The sequence below is a fragment of the Channa argus genome, chromosome 13 (assembly GCF_033026475.1).
Source record: "Channa argus isolate prfri chromosome 13, Channa argus male v1.0, whole genome shotgun sequence".
In the NCBI taxonomy this organism is placed as follows: Eukaryota; Metazoa; Chordata; class Actinopteri; order Anabantiformes; family Channidae; genus Channa; species Channa argus.
Window position 1 is genome coordinate 25,576,499 of NC_090209.1, and position 24,240 is coordinate 25,600,738.

The following is a 24,240-nucleotide window of genomic DNA, read 5'->3' on the forward strand; positions in this document are numbered from 1 at the left end:
CACACACACAGCATCACATATATAGAATGAACTCCTACAGGAGATGACTCAGGCTGCTATTGGTTTAGTAAGTATTAGTTTATTTCTCATTTCTCTCAGGGGTTTGAAGGTTATTGCCACAAATAGTGATAAGTACAAAGAAAATCTCTGTTTTTTTACGTTTGGCACCAGTTCTGTTTGGCATGTGGTGATGCTAATGACATAATCCAGACATAATACGCATAATTTCTATTGGTTTATTGTCTATTGTTCACAGCTACATTCACATCAACAGCAATACAGGACGTAAACTAAAAAAATAAAGATGTTACACAGCATCATCTTTGCCTAAAAATCAGACGGAGACAACAGGCGAATCCACATGATTTATAAGTTAGTTTATACATTTATAAATACAATGATTTGACCAAAAGTTGTTACATGATTAGAGTCAGAAGACATTTTTCACATTTACACTTAATTATCTTCAGCAAAGCCTCTCAGCCAGAGAAACTCTGGACTGTTATCAAGTTTCCACCTGATAAATAAAAAGATTTACCTGCTATGTGTAATAATAAAAACATTAGCCATGAGCTCCAGAGTCATGCAGAAAATTCCAAACACTGCTAAATAAATGTGCACATGTACAATTGATCTGCAAATTATTTATTAATATGATACAATGATATAAAGCAGCAGAAAGAATTAATCAAGTACAAGTGTAAGTAGTGATTTATTCAGATTAATTTGTTGTTTATTAACATTATGAAGCAAAAAGTATGTGGATGCTCCGCGTTCGACTGTCCTGATATGAGATGGGTGTAATTTTTGTGTATCCAAATACTTTTGGCCACATGGTGTATTTAGAATTTGATTTACTTCACTGGTTGCTCGATTACGTCAGTGTGCTTTTTATTCAGCATGTAAGTGATTTCAGTTCTTTGCAGGCAACTGAGGACCTGCAAAAGAGAAAATATGAAGTGAAGGCAGAATCAAGAAAATGATGGAACAAAGGTTTCTGTTACTGCAAAATAATGTTTGATAATTACCAAACTTTGTTAACTATGGAAATAGTAATTATATCCATAATCCATTTACTGTGATCTCATGGCTGTTGTCATGGAGATTGCTCCATTGTCATGAAAGAGCAGAGCGGCCTTTGAGCTACTTACAGTAACATATGTAAGCCACCTCCAGGTACTTGTAAGTGCCGACACAGGGGTCTCCAAACACTGAGTTGCTCGCGCTGACAGTGCAGCTGTTTCTCCCGTTGCAGCTGTGGATGCAGAGGGATGTGAGTGAACACAAGTTTGGGTGGGATTTGATAGAAGACAACGTGTAGGATTCAGCTCTGCTGTTCAATTGTCTACGTTGTGATTCCATATTTTGGGGTCAGATTTCGTTGGATTTTGGAGATTTAAAACACTTTAGTACAAAAACAATTGGATTTGGGACACGAGGGAGAAATTGCACCTTTGAGCAACTATGTTAGACGCCCTTGAGCACTGCACATTCTGGACCTGCCCTGCAGGACGTTGGTAAGAGCACGTGGTCTGGTCATGGCGTCCATAATCAGCACTGTGGATGTATAAAACCTTCCCTTTATCTGACAAAAGAAGGAGAAAAGTAACATATTCACACAAGTTCTATGTGCATGTTCATAATATTACTTGAGCAAAGCTGTAATAAAAAACATTGAGATCTCACCACACTGAAGGTTTAACACAGATCCCTCACATGTTACACTGCGTTCTGACAAAGCAAAGACACATCACCTCAGACACGTTGTAATAATCCAACTTAGTGGGAAAAATGTTCAGTTACACACAAATGGAACTGACTTTCTGCGATGCAGGTGTAGATGGTGTCCAGGTATTTGTAGATGCCATAGCAGGGGTCAGAGGTACGAAGGACATTTGTGTTTATTTGACAAACTCTCTTACCATCACATCTGCAGGGAAAAAAATCATATATGCGTCATATTGTGTGTTCAGGCCCTTTTTTTTGACCATTGACCAACTAGTTCACACACTTTCTATGGCGACACGGCATCAACAACTTATTCATTGTGTGTTGTTTTGTCCATTCAAATATTGAAGAATGATTTGAATGAAGGTGCATGAGAGGAACAGTAACTTGTTTGATGATTAAAATAACAGTAGTTAATAGGATGGAGTCCAAAGGTGCAGAGTCCAAACAAATGATGCAGTCAAATGAGCAAAGGCTCAAAACTACAAAGGTACAAAAGAAAAAACTATGACAAGAAACATCCATCAAATATATAAAACTGCCTTATGATTTTATGTCTATTTTTAAGAGGAAATGTTTATTTTGTATAATCATGGAAGGTTTTGGAGGCGGTTGGTCTGAGTGTGCACACAGCAGGAGAGTTGTCACTGTGAGCAACTAAAGTCGCAACCACAATCCAGAACCCTGCAACAGACGCCTGCCTCCCGACATGGTGGCGTTGCTTGACTGATCTGTATGATGGGTAGGTTCAAACATCTTTGGGCGTTAGAGTTTTAAACATTTAATTTAGCTCTCAGGCTTCTGTTCCTGAGCTAAAACAAGTACTGAACCTCAATATAATGCAAAAACCTTTGCTGATCCAACTCCTAAATATTATCAGAGCAAAGGAACCAAATGATATTATTCTTTCTGTTTAATATTACTGTGTGTGTGTGTGTGTGTGTGTGTGTGTGTGTGTGTACCTTTCCTTGAGGACGCTTGTGGTCCCCTGCTGAGCACAGTTTGTATTAGAAAGCTGTTGTGGAGACCAGCCCTCACTGCAGGTCTTACTGTCTGCTCGTCCATACAGAGCTGCCTGCACACTGATCACTCCACTGTCTGTTACACAGCATGTGAAGAGGACACAAATGTTTCAGTACTGTCAGAGAGCAATGACTCACAAATATACTGATGAGACAGTAATGATGTTACAACTTTTCTGTCAGTAATTATCATTAAAAAAATACAACAATGCAGCTCCTGCTAGTGAAAACATGATCATGTAGCATCTGGTAAAAAGAGAAAAAACTGTGTCGTTACACAACTGGCCGCCATTGTCAAACAACAAGACATTGTGTACTTGCTGAGAGCTTCTTTCCATGATTCATTGGATGCTGTAGTGCTTAAGACATGATGGTGTAACCAGAGTCTAATCAAGGATTTTAGAATTACTGGGGTCCTGAATCCAAATCCATCTGCCAGGACCCCACTGACCTGACAATTTTCTGTTAGCTGTGTGGATGTAGTTTTTAAAAGCTTTCAGTCGTACCACAGCTCAGTTGCTGGACGTTGTAGAGGTCGTCGCAGGTGATCGCTCTCTCTGTGGACACGGTGGGAAGGGTGGATGCAAAATCCTGTTCAGCCTCAGAAAAACCTGTAACGAAAATAAACTGATGTGGAATAATAATGCACATGGTTGTAAAAGTTAGAGGAGAATTAATTCTTCCTGAATCTTACTTAAATAATATTTGCAGTTTGCTTTTAAGAAGGACAAACAGATGACGAACGAGCAAAAAGGTGAGAAACTGCTAATATGTGTGAATATGTGCTTTGTTTAAATCTGGTTATCAGCCACAACGTGAAAACCACCACAGTGATCTTTGACCTTTATCGTTCAGGATTAGCACAAACGTATTAGCCTACAACATTCAGACATTTACCTGAACCCACAAGCAAACCTGCTGCTGCCAGCACTGAAAAAAGACACAAATACACGTTGACAGTTGAGTCCTTCATGCAGTTTTTCCTGGGAGACAAATGATTGGTTTGTGGTGTTTAAAAGATGTTTTTAGTTACTTAACTGCTCATTTTGAATCCTCGCATGCACAACATCAGCTCATTAAAACAGATTTTTACTTACATATTACTTTTAATTTGTCTTATTGTTATTCAGATATCAGCAGTGATCTTATGTTTCATTAAAAACATGTTTTGCTGCAAAATGAAACTATACAGTCAACTGTGTTGTACTTACACAGTGCAGTGCTGAGTCTGGAGCAGGACATGTTGTTAGAAGATCTGCTTTCAGGACAAGCGTGGAACTGATGGTGCTTCAGACACACACTGGCTATTTATTGTGTTGGAGTAAAAGGGGTAAAAAGCCACAATGTATGTTTTAGACTGACCGAACAAGGAAATTGAAAGACTGCAAATAGTCGTTACAATAACAGGAAGGAACATCTCTGAAGAAACTCAACCTCTACAATAACCTCATTTCCCAAACAAGGTGTCTGAAAACTGAGATCACATCTAACATCTTGTTTGTCTTGTGTGTAAAGTGTCACATGGTCACTGACCGCAGTGTATCGCCTTTCACTTCTCACGTTAGCAGACACACACCTAACAGAAGTCCTGGCAGCCGACTCACCACCAGCTGGTTTCCATCCAGCTGCTTTTTTCCACATTGTAAAATGTTTGCAGCACTGCGAGAGGCTAAAACCTGAGACATCACTGTTACAATAACTAACAATTTGACTCTAAACGCTTGGTTTACTTCTGATACCTCTGTTTAACTTTGAGCATCCTGGTCAGGCTTTTGTCAATGTTTACGGAACAGGATAATCCCCTTTAGAGCAGCCATGTTAAAGTTGACACCGTCAAAGCAACTTCAATAAAAATATGTTACGTTTAGGAAACTACATGCACAGTGTCCTGTGATCAGAGAACAACACATTTCATTAATGAGCAGGTCAGTTTACAGTGTTTTTTACATTTGAGGGAAATCAGCCATCGGTTTGCAGAAAAACTCCTCTAACAATAAATAACATCGATACACGGTTCTGGCTGTTGCCTTTAATTCTGCCTGTACTTTGTTTAATCCTGACATCATTTTAGCTCTACATGCCATCTTCAGCATCTTTTGGTTTGGCCTGTGTGTAGATTTCTGTCAAAGAGTAATGAGCACCATCACTCTGACAATGAACACACACAGTATAGTACATAGAGTAGTACAACTGTACTTTTATGACCAGGTCTTACAAGCTCAAAGTAAAAGTGTTCAATTGTACAAATTGTCTGTATGTGCTGTTTTTTCTCTTGTCTAAACTTTCTGTAACCTCTAACCACTGTATGTGACTACACCAACCCACTGGCCACTGTTACAAAAATGTCTTTTATGCCTAATGCAGCAGGAAAACTGATTTCAGTTCAGGTTTCGCATGCAGAGGAGACACAACATGATAGAAAACAGCCATTTTGCCACTTTGGTTCCCTCAGGGGAGATTATGGTTTATGGCTCTGCCCCAAACTTTCTGTTTCCTGACTCTTATTTTGTAATTCCTCTGGTTCCATTTCCTGTCCTACACTCATTTAAGCCACTTCACACTCCACATACTGTAAATTCTAATTGTCTATTTAAACCCTCAGCTAGACTCACTCGCTGTCAGATCCATTTTCCTCGATTAAACCTTCTGGTCATGACTGACTTTCGTTACTTGGACTTTATTTTGGGTCTGAGGTTTGGTTCTGTCATGATCTGGCCCTCACATTCACTTCCGGTCTTGGACTTTTATTTTGTACCCCTTCTCTCCACTTCCTGTCCCCAGTTCATTTCTCCATCTTGACCACTCATCACCGTTCACAATTGTTTCCACCTGTTCCCCTGCCTTTGTAAACCCAGCTCATTGTCTTTGTTTGGTCCGTGCTGTGCTGTGTAACACACTATCTTCTGCTTTTCCTGTCTTGTGTCATTTGGATTTCTGACGCATTATTTGGACTCTGTTACCTGTTTGTCTTGGTCTGAGGTTTGGTTTGATTTTTCTTTTGATGTCTTAGTCAGTTTTTTGTGACCTTTTTTTCTGTTTATGAGAAGTCGTTATTTTCTTAGTTATGTTTTACTAGTTAATAGTTTTACATTGATGTTCAGATTTTTCCTGTTCTTTTGCCTCCAATGTTTGTGTGACCTTGTGAAATGGTGTCAGCTTTGTCCTTTTTATAGGAGTGAATTTATGTTTGCTGTTTGTTCTTTTCTTTTTATAATAATCATAAAGCCTTTTTATCATAACCCCCTGTGTCCTTGTTGCACTTGGGTCCCCCCTAAAATGGCTAGTGTGACAGGGTCATTGTGTTATCTATCGAGGATTTGTTCGATAGTTTTTGTGCCTGTTCCGAGTCTATGTACACGTTTTGGTTTCCTGATTACACCTGTTCCTGACCATGTTGTTTTGTTGAAGGCACGTTTTTATATCTGCTGCTGAGATTGAAATATGTAAACTCTGTTTGTGAGTAGCAGGCAGAGTCGTACAGCAGTCAGTGTTTAAAATGTATTTACAAGTCACTCACACCAACACTGGACTTTACAAAGCTGCACAGCAACAAAAAAAGATCCAGATTAATTCTGTTCTTCCGTTTAATGAACATGATTTCACTCACACACTGAAAATCGTGTTCAGATCTAAAGCGAAATTATCAGAATCAAGTTGTTGTTGCTCTGAATAAGGAGGAAGTCCAAAACCTGTGTGGTCTCTGTCCTTAAAGAACTTAAAATGGTAATTTGATATAATGAAATCGAAAAATATGTTTAGAGTGTAAATATACTTTGCTGTTTTTCCGTTTAATGAACATGATTTCACTCACTCTGACAATCGTGTTCAGATCTTCAGCGAAATTATCAGAAGCAAGTTGTTGTCTCTGTCCTTTAAAGAACTTTAACATTTTCAAAAGTGGTAAAATGATTAATTGATATAATGAAATCAAAGAATATGTTTAGAGTGTAACTGTACTTTGCTGTTTTTACTTTCTGTAAAAAGCCACAACACTACTGAGTAATCAAAACATCACGGTTTATTATCTGAACTTATAATCGAAGAATACGTCTGGTCCTGAGTTTGGTTTGTTGGATGGAGGTTTTGGTAGATGGAGTGTTCACATCCTGGGTCAGGAGTCCAGTTCTCATAGGTGACTGATAACTGCAAACAAATGAGGAAACAAAGATTTATATTAAAACATAAATCAGCCAAGTTTAACTTAGTTACCTGAGTTTTGCTCTGTCTCTATCTCTCTTTCTTGTGAACATAGTATAGAAGAACTTCAGAATTGGCACCAACGTCCATTTTCAAGGGTCACCGTAACCACACTGGTACCACCTCGTGTCAAACTTGGTCACTTGTGTGATTGTGACGTACAACCCAAACACAGATCCATCTCTGTATTCGATGCTGTGTCTTCCACTCTTAGCTGTGACGTCATTTGTGTCAATGAAAATGTCCTCTACTTTCTTACATTGGTCTTTACAGAAGAATATTCTGCCTTTTTTCTCCTTCAGCTACTGTTTGGACAAAGCCAGAGTCTCGATCCAACAGTTCTGCACAAAAGATACCAATAAAATATCATGTGTCATGTTTGTTGGTTCCACATCTGGAAAAGTTTAGTTTATTAAATTCAAAGTTAAATGTAACGACATATTGCCAAAAGTATTCGCTCACCCATCCAAATAAATTAATTCAGGTGCACAAAGCAAGGTCCATAAAGACATGGATGAGTGAGTTTGGTGTGGAAGAACTTGACTGGCCTGCACAGAGTCCTGACCTCAACCCGATAGAAACCTTTGGGATGAATTGGAGCGAAGACTGCGAGCACTGTGTATTATGTATTTCATAAACACACTCTTAAACCTGGTGGAAAGTCTTCCCAGAAGAGTTGAAGCTGTTATGGCTGCAAAGGGCCGACGTCATATTAAACCCTATGGATTAAGAATGAGATGTCACGACAGTTCATATGGGTCTAAAGGCAGGTCACTGAATACTTTTGGCAATATGGTGTATTTGGAATCACGTCAACTGGACGTCTTTCGTCTTAGCTCCAGCTCAAGCTGTAGTGTCAGTGGTTTGATTCCTGTCACTAATATTTAAATGGCTCCTGCTTGCTCAGATGAGCAACTTGCAGTTTGTGAAGCCACATGGCAAAGCACTTTGGATAAAGACACTATTCACTATGTGTCTTTGGGCAAGACACCGAACTCTACCACCGGGCAGCTGCCATTGTGTTTGTGTGGTTGACGGAGAAGCAGCTGTATATATATATTTCCCTTTTTCATAAGTGATAAAATATTACAGCCATGTAGCTGCTTAACACAAGAGCATTTGAACATGGAAATGCTTTTAATGTTAAGAACTATCAGTGCTGAATGTGGAGGTAAAGTTGTTAACAAAGACATTAATCACCAATTTATCTTCTTGAAAATGTTTCTTTTTGCAAAGAATCTTCTAAAACGTGTCATAAACAAATAATTCAATAAGTGTACAGTTTATGAGAAATGTTGCAGATATGTTTGGAGTTTTAAATGACTACTCATGTTCTAAACACATCCAACGTAATAACTTGCAGTAGAAACTTACCATCTGAGACTCTTATTTCAAAGTTCCAGCATGAATCTGGAACCAGTGGTTTACCCAAACCTTTAGGTCATGAGAAGCATGTGTGTTTAGACGTTTGGACAAATATAAATGTGTCCAAAGTGTTAAAGATATGATGTGATGGTCAGATCTGTCTCCTCATCCTGTAACTACATAGAAAGACAGGAAGCTGAAGTTCCTCTGTTGCCTGTTTCTGTCTTTCTGCATGTTTGTGGTATTTGACAGCTTCAGCTGCAGCCTCAGTATCATGTTGCTGCCACTGCAGGAACCTAAATGCAGGAAATCGGTGCTGGAAATGTTACTGAAGACATGACATGAAGACTGACGTTCACCAAAGTTATTTGTTTCTAATTTTTTTCAAATGTGTTGAAAAAGCAAAAAGTGTCGATGAATAAAACACACACTCAAACACAGAGGCAAGGAAAATTAAAAACCTGATTCTCTTCCTCTTTTTAACTTTTCAGTTAAAATGTCAAAGGCTTTGTGATGGTGTTGAGTAAAATTTAGGTCTTTTTCAGAAATGGTAAAGGGTTCACTTCTATAGTACTTTTATCTAAAGCACTGCAGTGGTTGTGTTTTTTCGACACAAGACACAAAGATGTTGTTGATAGACGTCTCTGTTGCCAACTGAATTAGAGGCTTTTAGATGGTTTTCCACTGTGCTATAGTCTTTAAGGACTTAACTACTGAAAAAGAGGAAGTGAATATAAATACAAGTATTTAGTTTCCCTCCTGATCTCGTGGTGAGTCGAGGCCACAAGAGAGAATTTTAGCTGCTGCACAGACGTACAAACATGGGGACTCACAAACTAAAAAAAGGACAAAAGAAATTCAATAAGTTTAATCAAAATCTAACTTCCAGTTTCTGTTGTTATGAAGAAATGTTCACTGTTCTGCACTTGTCCAGCATTGAGAGAAGGACTTGCTGTCCTGAAAAAAACGGTTTTCTCTGAATAAAGACAAACTGGCATCGACTAGAGCACCTGCCACTGCTGTATGTAAGACGTGGATGTAATAGATGTAGTTTCAGCAGCTGAAGCCTTGTACAGATGTAGTATGTCTGAGCCAGCTGTTTATGGAACGTCTCTTCCTTTAGGACGTCTTTAAACCTGAGATGATGTAGGACAGATACAAAATGGTGATTGTTGGTGTAAAAAAGGCTGCTGGAGGAAGAACAGTCACCTTTTCATGTTTCCCTAAGCCTCAGTCTTCAAACATCCCTCACATTATTTTGTTGGCACTTGTTTAGGTGCCACTTGCCCTCTCTCTCAATTTCACTTCCCTCTGCATCCATGTTGACCTCTGCCCCTCCTCCCTGACAGTTCTCATCTTCCTCCTATTGAAAGCAGACTTGTGCAATGTGCCCCAAGGGCATTCTGGGTCCTCTCTTATTTGCTTTGTACATGCTTCCTGGTGGGATTTTGAATGACTGAACAAACGTATATCGCTGTGCAGATGATATCTGACACATCTCTAGTTTGGACTTAAATGACTTACTGTAACTGTAACTTGTATCTTCAAAGAATAATAAAGCGCTCTAATATTTTACATTAATGCCACCTTGGTGCTGTACAGTGAATGAAAGTTTTCACGTTCCAGCTGCTACCTTGACTTGATAAAAAGAAGATGGAGTGTGTCACTGTTGCCCTGGTTACCTGAGGTTACCTGAGTCAAGATGGCAGGGAGGGAATAGTAAAGGGCAGTGCTGTCAAAAGTAACTGTACACGGACAAAGTGATTACAGATGATGGATTTTAACTTTAAACTGATCAAAGTGATTCAATTTGCATTAGAAAGTGCAGAATAATGAATCGAAATGCACGTGAGCGTGGAGACATAAAGACGGATGCAGAGGGAGCAAAGCTGAGCACTGGGCGTTATGTTTGCAGGAGGGTTTCTATTATAAAAAACAATGAGGTGAGTTTCTTTAACACTTTCTTACTTCGCTTCCTTCTTGGCCAATACGGCTGCTGTAAAACTGAAAAAACATTTCATGTTCCCTTTCATATCCCACATAAATAAGTCAATAAATAAGAATTTCTCAGAGTTTCCAAACAACAAACACGAAGATGCATTAAACTGAGCAATATGTTGCCCTCAGACACAAAGTCATCTTATAGTCCAGTCTCATTTCTTGCTTAAACACTTTCAACATCTTCTTAAACGGTGAAAGTTTAATATGTCATCAATTCATTAACTCTGATTGGAGAAACAGATGGTTTGATGGTTCTTGATAAGATATGAAAATATTAGTGAGAAAAACCCGTTTTACAAGAATTGAACCCCAGTAACTGGACAGAAAAAGTGTATTACTGCCCCGTTTACGTTCATTTCTCAGATTTAGTAATATACTTCACCTAAACTCATTAAATGTGGTAAACATGAGAAGTTTCATACACATTAACTCGGGTGGAGTTTACAGAAAACAGAAGCAGCTACACCAGTAAAACACGAGGAGACAGCTTTAGTCCCCATGGTGTGTTGGCTTTTCTGCCTCCGGAAAATAAAGATTTAAATCGTTTCTTTTTCAAGTTCCCTTGTACGATTGTCCAGTCTCCACGTGTGAGGACTACCTGGGTCTCCATCCAGCCACCAGGGATCAGAACCAATTCTACTCTACACTCACACAACACACATGAACATCCATGCTGATTTGTCTTTCTTGGTTTGGTTTTATACTATATGTTTGATATTTTCATATCATCACTGGTAATAATATCCACATCACACAGCAAATCAACAACTGAAACACATGTTCATACACACAGTGATTTATTCAGAGTCAACTCTACCAGTGGTTTCATGTGTCATCATCACACAACCATTACAGTCTGGAGGTGACTACTTCACCAAAGCCAAGAAAACAAATAAAATCTTTGGGAAAGCTGGAAACGAAAAACCATAACAAGTAGGAGTGAAAACCTGGCTTCATGTAATTGGATTAGAAAACTAAACTTGTGATAATCAACGGGTAAAAGCTGGACTTCACATTTCTATCTTCTCAAAGAGAAGGAGCATAACCAGGTAATGAAGTGAGAAGATGGTGATCATCCTCAGAAACAAACAGTTTCTATCAGCAGAAGTCAGATAATTAAAAACCAGTGAAAAAACTGTAAATCTGCAGCAAAGCTTAAGATTCACGATACAAATTAAATCAATTACTTTTTATTCATTGTCGTTGTAGAGCAGTTCAGGTCCTGATCTCTGGTGGCTGGTTCAATGTTTGAGAAGAGTCTCACATCACGCCTGATTCCAGTTCTCATAGATAACAAATAACTGAAAATAAAACAGGAATGAAAGCAAACTTGAAACAGAGTAACAGAGCAGATTGTGATGTGAGGGCAAAAAAGCATTAAAGAAATTATTATTTCGGTGAGAAAACTCACTACTACTGGTGTTTCTCCTTTTCTTCCATTGGTGGAGCAGCAGAAATACAACCAAGAATGACACAACAACCAAGGGGACACCCAAAACCAGAGGCAGGAAGGAGGCCAGGAACTGGGCATTGGAGGAGGGAGTAGAAGTTGGAGTAGTAGTAGTAGTTGGAGGCCCTGGAATTGTAAACCGTAAACAGTAAAACCATCAGCTACTGAAGAAATACTGATACATGTCCCTGACAACCGGAGACAGACAAACAACAAAGATCAGATATGTCAGGTAATTGTAGCAAGTTGGTTTGGCTCAAAGCAAATGAGAAATTAGTAACTGCTGGGTTTTATAATAAACTTACAGAACAATCATATGCTGTTAACTTCCCTGATGACCATTGTTTCAGTTCCCACCAAATACCTAATAGTCCCTAAAATCAGGTGTGTCACCACAGTTAGGGAGGAGCCAGAAGATTCACATGAACAAACATGTTACATTTACAGTTTGAAGGTTCCCAGTCAACCACATTTGTCAGCTGGACGTCTTTATCCAAACTTAAAAAAATAAAAGTCCGTCCATCTGTCATCATCATCCCCAAAGTGTTGTTGTGGTGGCAGCAGATATAATAATTTCTAGCTCCTCTGGTTGGATTCCAAGGTCAGATGAGATACATATATAATCTCTCCAACGTGTTCAGGGTCTAGCACAGGGTCTGTTACCAGCTCAGCGTGTCTGGAAGACCTGAGGACATCTGACTTGCTACTGTTTAGAGCTTTAGTACTGTGCACAGAGCCTTCACAGGAAAAGTTAACTGCCCAATCAAACAATATAAATCAATGACATCAGGTTTCAATCCTTTGGCATCCACAGCACAAACTGAACCTGGTAGAACAGCACTGAACAGAAAATGAATGGATTACAAAGACACGTGTTGATGAGTTTTAAAACACACTCACCGTCTGCAACAAGGATCTGAAACCTCTCATATGAAACTGGAGACAAAGGGTCACCGTAACCACACCTGTACCATCCTGTGTCAGACCCGGTCACTTGTGTGATTGTGACATACAGTCCGGATGCAGATCCTGCTGTGTATTTAATGCCGTATCTTCCAGTCTGAGCTGTGACATTAGTTGTGGTGATGAGAACATTCTCTCTGTTACATGGCTTCTTACAGAAGAACCTTGTGCTATTGTAGACATAATTGTGGCACGGATATGTGATGTTTTCTCCTTCAGTATATGTGCGGATAAAGCCAATAATATTCAGATACACTGTGGAAAAGAACAGGCACAGTTATGGTTAAATCACAATACGGAACATTTTATACATTTTATAAATTATTCAAATCTAATTCCACATATCATGAACAAATCACAGTCCACCCACAGTTTAATTTGTTTCTGTTCTGTAGTGTGTAATTTAGAATTAAGTCCAGTTTAAGTTTGATTTAGTTTTCGTCATATAAATGTATAAATCATCAAATTTACATATTCATGACTTATTTAGTCTTTACATACATTTAAAATGGATTTACCCCTGAAGCTGAAGCCGTGAGTTATAAGTTGTATGTACGAATTCACACTGGACTTTTCAGGATTCATTCATTACGTAACATAAATTTTCTCTATACACCAACCGTTAATGCTTCAAAGGAAGAGTTAAAATTGTGTTTTCAATCTTGTGCATCTTTTTAATTTCACATTTTTCAATGCTAATTGAGGATTTTAACAAGTTGCAGATATTGATGTTTCTTAAAAACGCGACTATTCTAAATATATTTGGTTTAATGACTTTTAGCAAAAACTCACCTTCTGAAACTCTGATCTCAAAGTCACTGTATGAGTCTGGAACCAAAGATTTGCCCAAACCACACCTGTATGGTCCTGAGTCAGACTGGGTGAAATTGGTGATGCTCACAGTCAAAATTCCATATCCTGATGCATTTTTGTAATCAGTGCTGTATCTACCACTTGTAGCTGTGACGTTATCTGTTTTAATGAGAATGTTTTCTTCTTCACATTGTCCCTTACAGAAGAACTTTGTGTTTCCAGACGGGAGCAAGTAACAAGAAAGTCGACCACTTCTTCCTTTTGATGCTGTTAAAATGATTAGTCCGTTGTTTCCACCACACAGAGCTGTTGGAGGGACACACAGTACATTCTGATTGTCAGTACTTGTGTTTCTGTGTCTGCTCTGACAAATATTGTTCACTGTTCTACATTCTACAGCATGAAGCAGAGAATCTGTGGTCAGAGATTTAAAGAAATGAAAAATGCAGCATTACAGACACAGTCGGGTAATCAGTCCTCACCTGATAAGAAGCAGAGGAACAGAACATGGGGAATCTTCATCCTGATGGAGAAAACTGGTGAAGCTGCAGAAACGATGCCTCTGTCACTTCAAAGTCTCTGTGTGACCAAGCAGGAAGTTGATCTTTGTTTTAGCTCCCAGCTTTGGCTGCAGCCACATCATGATGATGATGATGTGACTGTCAGCACAAGGAAAGTATTTATCATTTACTATGCAAAAATTCCTGATCAGAATAACTGAACAAAGCCTCTCTATTCAAGATGTTGAAGAAATCTCACAGTTTTATGTTACTTTACTGACTCTGGAAGCAGGACGTTCTACTTGTTAAAATAAGTGACACACACACAGCATCACATATATAGAATGAACTCCTACAGGAGATGACTCAGGCTGCTATTGGTTTAGTAGGTATTAGTTTATTTCTCATTTCTCTCAGGGGTTTGAAGGTTATTGCCACAAATAGTGATAAGTACAAAGAAAATCTCTGTTTTTTTACGTTTGGCACCAGTTCTGTTTGGCATGTGGTGATGCTAATGACATAATCCAGACATAATACGCATAATTTCTATTGGTTTATTGTCTATTGTTCACAGCTACATTCACATCAACAGCAATACAGGACGTAAACTAAAAAAATAAAGATGTTACACAGCATCATCTTTGCCTAAAAATCAGACGGAGACAACAGGCGAATCCACATGATTTATAAGTTAGTTTATACATTTATAAATACAATGATTTGACCAAAAGTTGTTACAAGATTAGAGTCAGAAGACATTTTTCACATTTACACTTAATTATCTTCAGCAAAGCCTCTCAGCCAGAGAAACTCTGGACTGTTATCAAGTTAATACCTGATAAATAAAAAGATTTACCTGCTATGTGTAATAATAAAAACATTAGCCATGAGCTCCAGAGTCATGCAGAAAACTCCAAACACTGCTAAATAAATGTGCACATGTACAATTGATCTGCAAATTTTTTATTAATATGATACAATGATAGAAAGCAGCAGAAAGAATTAAGCAAATACAAATGTAAGTAGTGATTTATTCAGATTAATTTGTTGTTTATTAACATTATGAAGCAAAAAGTATGTGGATGCTCCGCGTTCGACTGTCCTGATATGAGATGGGTGTAATTTTTGTGTATCCAAATACTTTTGGCCACATGGTGTATTTAGAATTTGATTTACTTCACTGGTTGCTCGATTACGTCAGTGTGCTTTTTATTCAGCATGTAAGTGATTTCAGTTCTTTGCAGGCAACTGAGGACCTGCAAAAGAGAAAATATGAGGTGAAGGCAGAATCAAGAAAATGATGGAACAAAGGTTTCTGTTACTGCAAAATAATGTTTGATAATTACCAAACTTTGTTAACTATGGAAATAGTAATTATATCCATAATCCATTTACTGTGATCTCATGGCTGTTGTCATGGAGATTGCTCCATTGTCATGAAAGAGCAGAGCGGCCTTTGAGCTACTTACAGTAACATATGTAAGCCACCTCCAGGTACTTGTAAGTGCCGACACAGGGGTCTCCAAACACTGAGTTGCTCGCGCTGACAGTGCAGCTGTTTCTCCCGTTGCAGCTGTGGATGCAGAGGGATGTGAGTGAACACAAGTTTGGGTGGGATTTGATAGAAGACAACGTGTAGGATTCAGCTCTGCTGTTCAATTGTCTACGTTGTGATTCCATATTTTGGGGTCAGATTTCGTTGGATTTTGGAGATTTAAAACACTTTAGTGCAAAAACAATTGGATTTGGGACACGAGGGAGAAATTGCACCTTTGAGCAACTATGTTAGACGCCCTTGAGCACTGCACATTCTGGACCTGCCCTGCAGGACGTTGGTAAGAGCACGTGGTCTGGTCATGGCGTCCATAATCAGCACTGTGGATGTATAAAACCTTCCCTTTATCTGACAAAAGAAGGAGAAAAGTAACATATTCACACAAGTTCTATGTGCATGTTCATAATATTACTTGAGCAAAGCTGTAATAAAAAACATTGAGATCTCACCACACTGAAGGTTTAACACAGATCCCTCACATGTTACACTGCGTTCTGACAAAGCAAAGACACATCACCTCAGACACGTTGTAATAATCCAACTTAGTGGGAAAAATGTTCAGTTACACACAAATGGAACTGACTTTCTGCGATGCAGGTGTAGATGGTGTCCAGGTATTTGTAGATGCCATAGCAGGGGTCAGAGGTACGAAGGACATTTGTGTTTATTTGACAAACTCTCTTACCATCACATCTGCAGGGAAAAAAATCATATATGCGTCATATTGTGTGTTCAGGCCCTTTTTTTTGACCATTGACCAACTAGTTCACACACTTTCTATGGCGACACGGCATCAACAACTTATTCATTGTGTGTTGTTTTGTCCATTCAAATATTGAAGAATGATTTGAATGAAGGTGCATGAGAGGAACAGTAACTTGTTTGATGATTAAAATAACAGTAGTTAATAGGATGGAGTCCAAAGGTGCAGAGTCCAAACAAATGATGCAGTCAAATGAGCAAAGGCTCAAAACTACAAAGGTACAAAAGAAAAAACTATGACAAGAAACATCCATCAAATATATAAAACTGCCTTATGATTTTATGTCTATTTTTAAGAGGAAATGTTTATTTTGTATAATCATGGAAGGTTTTGGAGGCGGTTGGTCTGAGTGTGCACACAGCAGGAGAGTTGTCACTGTGAGCAACTAAAGTCGCAACCACAATCCAGAACCCTGCATCCTTTCAACAGACGCCTGCCTCCCGACATGGTGGCGTTGCTTGACTGATCTGTATGATGGGTAGGTTCAAACATCTTTGGGCGTTAGAGTTTTAAACATTTAATTTAGCTCTCAGGCTTCTGTTCCTGAGCTAAAACAAGTACTGAACCTCAATATAATGCAAAAACCTTTGCTGATCCAACTCCTAAATATTATCAGAGCAAAGGAACCAAATGATATTATTCTTTCTGTTGAATATTACTGTGTGTGTGTGTGTGTGTGTGTGTGTGTGTACCTTTCCTTGAGGACGCTTGTGGTCCCCTGCTGAGCACAGTTTGTATTAGAAAGCTGTTGTGGAGACCAGCCCTCACTGCAGGTCTTACTGTCTGCTCGTCCATACAGAGCTGCCTGCACACTGATCACTCCACTGTCTGTTACACAGCATGTGAAGAGGACACAAATGTTTCAGTACTGTCAGAGAGCAATGACTCACAAATATACTGATGAGACAGTAATGATGTTACAACTTTTCTGTCAGTAATTATCATTAAAAAAATACAACAATGCAGCTCCTGCTAGTGAAAACATGATCATGTAGCATCTGGTAAAAAGAGAAAAAACTGTGTCGTTACACAACTGGCCGCCATTGTCAAACAACAAGACATTGTGTACTTGCTGAGAGCTTCTTTCCATGATTCATTGGATGCTGTAGTGCTTAAGACATGATGGTGTAACCAGAGTCTAATCAAGGATTTTAGAATTACTGGGGTCCTGAATCCAAATCCATCTGCCAGGACCCCACTGACCTGACAATTTTCTGTTAGCTGTGTGGATGTAGTTTTTAAAAGCTTTCAGTCGTACCACAGCTCAGTTGCTGGACGTTGTAGAGGTCGTCGCAGGTGATCGCTCTCTCTGTGGACACGGTGGGAAGGGTGGATGCAAAATCCTGTTCAGCCTCAGAAAAACCTGTAACGAAAATAAACTGATGTGGAATAATAATGCACATGGTTGTAAAAGTTAGAGGAGAATTAATTCTTCCTGAATCTTACTTAAATAATATTTGCAGTTTGCTTTTAAGAAGGACAAACAGATGACGAACGAGCAAAAAGGTGAGAAACTGCTAATATGTGTGAATATGTGCTTTGTTTAAATCTGGTTATCAGCCACAACGTGAAAACCACCACAGTGATCTTTGACCTTTATCGTTCAGGATTAGCACAAACGTATTAGCCTACAACATTCAGACATTTACCTGAACCCACAAGCAAACCTGCTGCTGCCAGCACTGAAAAAAGACACAAATACACGTTGACAGTTGAGTCCTTCATGCAGTTTTTCCTGGGAGACAAATGATTGGTTTGTGGTGTTTAAAAGATGTTTTTAGTTACTTAACTGCTCATTTTGAATCCTCGCATGCACAACATCAGCTCATTAAAACAGATTTTTACTTACATATTACTTTTAATTTGTCTTATTGTTATTCAGATATCAGCAGTGATCTTATGTTTCATTAAAAACATGTTTTGCTGCAAAATGAAACTATACAGTCAACTGTGTTGTACTTACACAGTGCAGTGCTGAGTCTGGAGCAGGACATGTTGTTAGAAGATCTGCTTTCAGGACAAGCGTGGAACTGATGGTGCTTCAGACACACACTGGCTATTTATTGTGTTGGAGTAAAAGGGGTAAAAAGCCACAATGTATGTTTTAGACTGACCGAACAAGGAAATTGAAAGACTGCAAATAGTCGTTACAATAACAGGAAGGAACATCTCTGAAGAAACTCAACCTCTACAATAACCTCATTTCCCAAACAAGGTGTCTGAAAACTGAGATCACATCTAACATCTTGTTTGTCTTGTGTGTAAAGTGTCACATGGTCACTGACCGCAGTGTATCGCCTTTCACTTCTCACGTTAGCAGACACACACCTAACAGAAGTCCTGGCAGCCGACTCACCACCAGCTGGTTTCCATCCAGCTGCTTTTTTCCACATTGTAAAATGTTTGCAGCACTGCGAGAGGCTAAAACCTGAGACATCACTGTTACAATAACTAACAATTTGACTCTAAACGCTTGGTTTACTTCTGATACCTCTGTTTAACTTTGAGCATCCTGGTCAGGCTTTTGTCAATGTTTACGGAACAGGATAATCCCCTTTAGAGCAGCCATGTTAAAGTTGACACCGTCAAAGCAACTTCAATAAAAATATGTTACGTTTAGGAAACTACATGCACAGTGTCCTGTGATCAGAGAACAACACATTTCATTAATGAGCAGGTCAGTTTACAGTGTTTTTTACATTTGAGGGAAATCAGCCATCGGTTTGCAGAAAAACTCCTCTAACAATAAATAACATCGATACACGGTTCTGGCTGTTGCCTTTAATTCTGCCTGTACTTTGTTTAATCCTGACATCATTTTAGCTCTACATGCCATCTTCAGCATCTTTTGGTTTGGCCTGTGTGTAGATTTCTGTCAAAGAGTAATGAGCACCATCACTCTGACAATGAACACACACAGTATAGTACATAGAGTAGTACAACTGTACTTTTATGACCAGGTCTTACAAGCTCAAAGTAAAAGTGTTCAATTGTACAAATTGTCTGTATGTGCTGTTTTTTCTCTTGTCTAAACTTTCTGTAACCTCTAACCACTGTATGTGACTACACCAACCCACTGGCCACTGTTACAAAAATGTCTTTTATGCCTAATGCAGCAGGAAAACTGATTTCAGTTCAGGTTTCGCATGCAGAGGAGACACAACATGATAGAAAACAGCCATTTTGCCACTTTGGTTCCCTCAGGTGAGATTATGGTTTATGGCTCTGCCCCAAACTTCCTGTTTCACGACTCTTATTTTGTAATTCCCCTGGTTCCATTTCCTGTCCTACACTCATTTAAGCCACTTTCAAGTCAAGTCAAGTGGCTTTTATTGTCATCTCTACTATACACAGTGGTTCACAGAACATAGTAGAAACGAGATAATGTTCCTCCAAGAACCAAGGTGCTACAAAACAACACAAGCTATGTAAAGTGCATCGAGTGCAACCTAGTGCAGACAGTGCAGATGAAAAACAGTACAGACAGACAGTGTAGACAGACAACACAAGTAACACAGGACAGGACACAGAACCTAAGACAGTGCCGACCAGTAAACCTACTGTATACTATTTTACAGTACAGGACAGTCAAGTGTGCTAAGGGTGTAAAAAAAAAAGCAGCATGTAAACAGTGTAGTGTGGTAAGTGTAGAATAATAAAAATAAATAAACAAATAAGTGATGGTGGAATGAGATGAGTAGTGAGTGATGAGAGTGTGTTGAGTTCAGGTTGTAGTGTGTGTAAGTTCCATTTCAGTTCTGTTTGTTTAGGAGCCTGATGGTTTACGGAAAAAACTGTTGCACAGTCTGGATGTAACAGCCCGAATGCTTCGGAACCTCTTTCCTGATGGCAGGAGTGTGAAGAGTGTGTGTGATGGGTGTGTGGGGTCGTCCACAATGCTGTTGGCTTTGCGGATGCAGCGTGTGGTGTAAATGTGCATAAAAGAGGGCAGAGAGACTCTGATGATCTTCTCAGCTGTCCTCACTATCCTCTGTAGGGTCTTGCGATCCGCGACGGTGCAGTTCCCAAACCAGGCAGTGATGCAGCTGCTCAGGATCCTCTCAATGGTCCCTCTGTAGAACATGGTCAGGATGGGGGGAGGGAGATGGGCTTTCCTCAGCTTTCTTGGTGATGGAGCTGGTGTTGACTGACCAGGTGAAAACCAAGGAATTTGGTGTTCTTGACGATCTCCACTAAGGATCCATCGATAATCAGTGGAGAATGGTCGCTCTGTGCTCTCCTGAAGTCCACAACCATCTCTTTAGTTTCGTCAACGTTCAGAGACAGGTTGTTTGCTCCACACCAGGCTGTTAACCGTTGCACCTCCCTGTAAGCTGACTCGTCGTTCTTGCTGATTGGACCCACCACGGTCGTGTCATCGGCAAACTTGACTATGTGGTTCGAGCTGTGCTTTGCTACACAGTCGTGCGTCAGCAGAGTGAACAGCAGAGGGCTGAGCACACAGCCCTGAGGGGCCCCAGTGCTCAGTGTGGTGGTGCTGGAGATGTTGTTCCCGATCCGGACTGACTGAGGTCTCCCAGTCAGGAAGTCCAGAATCCAGTTGCAGAGGGAGGTGTTCAGGCACAGTATGCTCAACTTCTCGATCAGGTGCTGAGGGATGATTGTGTTGAATGCTGAGCTGAAGACAATGAACAGCATTCGTATGTATGAGTCCTTATTGTCCAGGTGGGTGAGGGCCAGATGGAGGGTTGTGGAGATGGCATCATCCGTGGAACGATTTGGACGATACGCAAACTCCATGGGGTCCAGCGAGGTTGGGAGTTGGGACTTATTGTGCCTCTTGACGAGCCTCTCGAATCACTTCATCTTGATGGGTGTGAGCGCGACGGGACGATAGTCATTGAGGCAGGAGACAGTAGACTTCTTAGGCACCGGAACAATGGTCGTTGTCTTGAGGGACGTAGGAACAACGGTGCTGCTCAGGGATATGTTGAAGATACACTCCACATACTGTAAATTCTAATTGGCTATTTAAACCTTCAGCTAGACTCACTCGCTGTCAGATCCATTTTCCCCGATTAAACCTTCTGGTCATGACTGACTGTCGTTACTTGGACTTTATTTTGGGTCTGAGGTTTGGTTCTGTCATGATGTGGCCCTCACATTCACTTCCGGTCTTGGACTTTTATTTTGTACCCCTTCTCTCCACTTCCTGTCCCCAGTTCATTTCTCCATCTTGACCACTCATCACCGTTCACAATTGTTTCCACCTGTTCCCCTGCCTTTGTAAACCCAGCTCATTGTCTTTGTTTGGTCCGTGCTGTGCTGTGTAACACACTATCTTCTGCTTTTCCTGTCTTGTGTCATTTGGATTTCTGATGCATTATTTGGACTCTGTTACCTGTTTTTCTTGGTCTGAGGTTTGGTTTGATTTTTCTTTTGATGTCTTAGTTAGTTTTTTGTGACCTTGTTTTCTGTTTATGGGAAGTCATTATTTTCTTAGTTATGTTTTACTAGTTAATAGTTTTACATTGATGTTCAGATTTTTCCTGTTCTTTTGCCTCCAATGTTTGTGTGACCTTGTGAAATGGTGTCAGCTTTGTCCTTTTTATAGGAGTGAATTTATGTTTGCTGTTTGTTCTTTTCTTTTTATAATAATCACAAAGCCTTTTTATCATAACCCCCTGTGTCCTTGTTGCACTTGGGTCCCCCCTAAAATAGCTAGTGTGACAGGGTCATTGTGTTATCTATCACTCTGTTATACGCACATTTAGTTTTATTGTTCCCGATCGTCTGTCAATGCAGAGGATTTGTTCGATAGGTTTTGTCTCTGTACATGTTTAGGTTTCCTGATTACACCGGTTACTGACCTGCTGTTTTGTTGAAGGCACGTTGCACGTTTTAATATCTGCTGCTGAGATTCAAGCATGTAAACTCTGTTTGTGAGAGGCAGGCAGAGCCGTACAGCAGTCAGCGTTTAAAATGTATTTACAAGTCACTCACACCAACACTGGACTTTAAAAAACTGCACAGCAACAAAAAAAGATCCAGATTAATTCTGTTCTTCCGTTTAATGAACATGATTTCACTCACACTCTGACAATTGTGTTCAGATCTTCAGCGAAATTATTAGAATCAAGTTGTTGTTGCTCTGAATCAGGAGGAAGTCCAAAACCTGTGTGGTCTCTGTCCTTAAAGAACTTAAAATGGTTAATTGATATAATGAAATCAAAAAATATGTTTAGAGTGTAAATGTACTTTGCTGTTTTTACTATCTGTAAAAAGCCACAACACTACTGAGTAAAGGTGAAGCCGGCAGCTTAAGCAGACTGTCAGGGAAGTCAGCAGAACATCCACCTGATGGATTGTGGATGTGGACAATCCTCAGCACTAAACCTTCCAGGAATGTGTCTTTAACGTCTGGGCCACTGGGAGCTACCACAGAACCCCCTGCTGGTGCTGGAGGAGTATTAATGTCATTGTAGAATACAACGACATTATTACGTCTCTGAAATAGTTTTAAAACCTTCATACTTAGAGACCTGTTAGGTCAACATATATGATCCTGAAAGGAGCTTTAGTATCTGTTCAGTCAGAGACCCCCAACGTAACATGAAGACAAGAACAGCTACAAACAACAAAAGCAGTTTTTGAGGAGCACACAATCGTATCTGATGACACTGCATCATTTTTGCAGGTTCATGAGAAGAGTTTCATGCTGCTAATGTCACCTGGTCTCAAAGTGGCTGCAAATGAACTTAAGAGGAGGATGTACAGTGGGATTTAGCAGAGATAGGGCAGGGTTACTTTGGCCTGACAGGGGGAATCTGACACCCGACATTCAGGTTGTGTCTGCATTGCTCCACGCATGTAATGAGAGACTTGTGATTCTGGATGACTTTAGACCTGTATAACAGACATGACATCAGCTCCAAATTCATGAGTTACTGAAATGATCACTTTTAAAATACAGCCGGTAACATGGATGAATGTTTAACAAGCACCGACAGGTTCAAAGCAGTTAAATCCTCGAGGTTCTGTCTATTATAGGACACATACAGTAGATGTCAAACCAAACACTAAGAATCCATAGGGCTCGTCACATTTGGGCAATATCCACATAAATACCCAAATCTATAATGAGTCCACACATATTCTAAAAAGAACTTCAGCAGTTGAGTCCACTGAATGATGCCCATATTTTTAAGTAATTATCATTTGCAGTATCGTGTTTATCTACATGGGTTGACTGAGAACATTCTCAGAAAAAGATATGCTATGAACAGAAAAAGATAAAATTGAGATCTTGGGCCACAATCGCAAGGACATGTTTGGAATATTTAATAGTAAAACAGGTGGTCACAAAGAAATAACCTGTGGCTGTCTTGATAAATCCTTAAAAAAAAACTTCTGTTCAGCCTCACTGTGCACACATTTTGTCTACCTGGTTCTGAAATGGTTGTAAACAGACTTTTTCAGACTAAACAGACTATAATTCACCTAAACAAACTACTGATCTGAACAGGAAGACGCTGTCCTTTCTCTTCAAAAACTCCAAAATATGGACTTTTCCAAAACTTCCAAAACATTTGACTGCAAATCAGAAATCATCTGGCCAAGTTTCACAATCAAATATTAAAAATGGGCCTTTAATTTTTGGTTATACTAGATTCTTAAGTCTGGGGCCTATAAATAAAATGTGCTATTCCTACCTTGTAGATCTAATTGAGCTTTTTTTTTTTAAGCCAACAATTCAGAACATTCAGAATCAAATCCAAAATTACAAATATTGTGTCACAATACAAATATATGTGGACTTGACTGTAAATGCACAGAAACTCACCGTCTACAACCAGGATCTGAAACTTAAGGATGAATCTGGAGACGAAGGGTCACCGTAACCACACTGGTACCACCTCGTG

General features: G+C 39.5%; 2 protein-coding genes across 2 annotated transcripts; both read right to left on the minus strand.

Annotated features, from left to right (window-relative positions):
• Positions 1 to 799: 799 nt before the first annotated feature.
• Positions 800 to 18,432, minus strand: LOC137139314 (rhamnose-binding lectin-like). Its single transcript, XM_067526369.1, has 18 exons — positions 18,321 to 18,432; positions 18,007 to 18,039; positions 17,616 to 17,720; positions 17,050 to 17,185; positions 16,178 to 16,287; positions 16,044 to 16,088; positions 15,810 to 15,942; positions 15,509 to 15,612; positions 8,322 to 8,381; positions 3,962 to 4,060; positions 3,648 to 3,680; positions 3,257 to 3,361; positions 2,691 to 2,826; positions 1,821 to 1,930; positions 1,687 to 1,731; positions 1,453 to 1,585; positions 1,152 to 1,255; positions 800 to 938 (listed from the first exon to the last, which is right to left on the minus strand). Exons 1-18 carry the CDS (start codon positions 18,349 to 18,351, stop codon positions 913 to 915), a joined length of 1,548 nt encoding a protein of 515 aa, XP_067382470.1. The 5' UTR covers positions 18,352 to 18,432; the 3' UTR covers positions 800 to 912.
• LOC137140015 (polymeric immunoglobulin receptor-like) lies at positions 11,094 to 14,241 on the minus strand. The gene is made up of 5 exons (XM_067528022.1): positions 14,022 to 14,241; positions 13,519 to 13,845; positions 12,664 to 12,981; positions 11,725 to 11,889; positions 11,094 to 11,614 (listed from the first exon to the last, which is right to left on the minus strand). Exons 1-5 carry the CDS (start codon positions 14,059 to 14,061, stop codon positions 11,598 to 11,600), a joined length of 867 nt encoding a protein of 288 aa, XP_067384123.1. The 5' UTR covers positions 14,062 to 14,241; the 3' UTR covers positions 11,094 to 11,597.
• Positions 18,433 to 24,240: the final 5,808 nt, after the last annotated feature.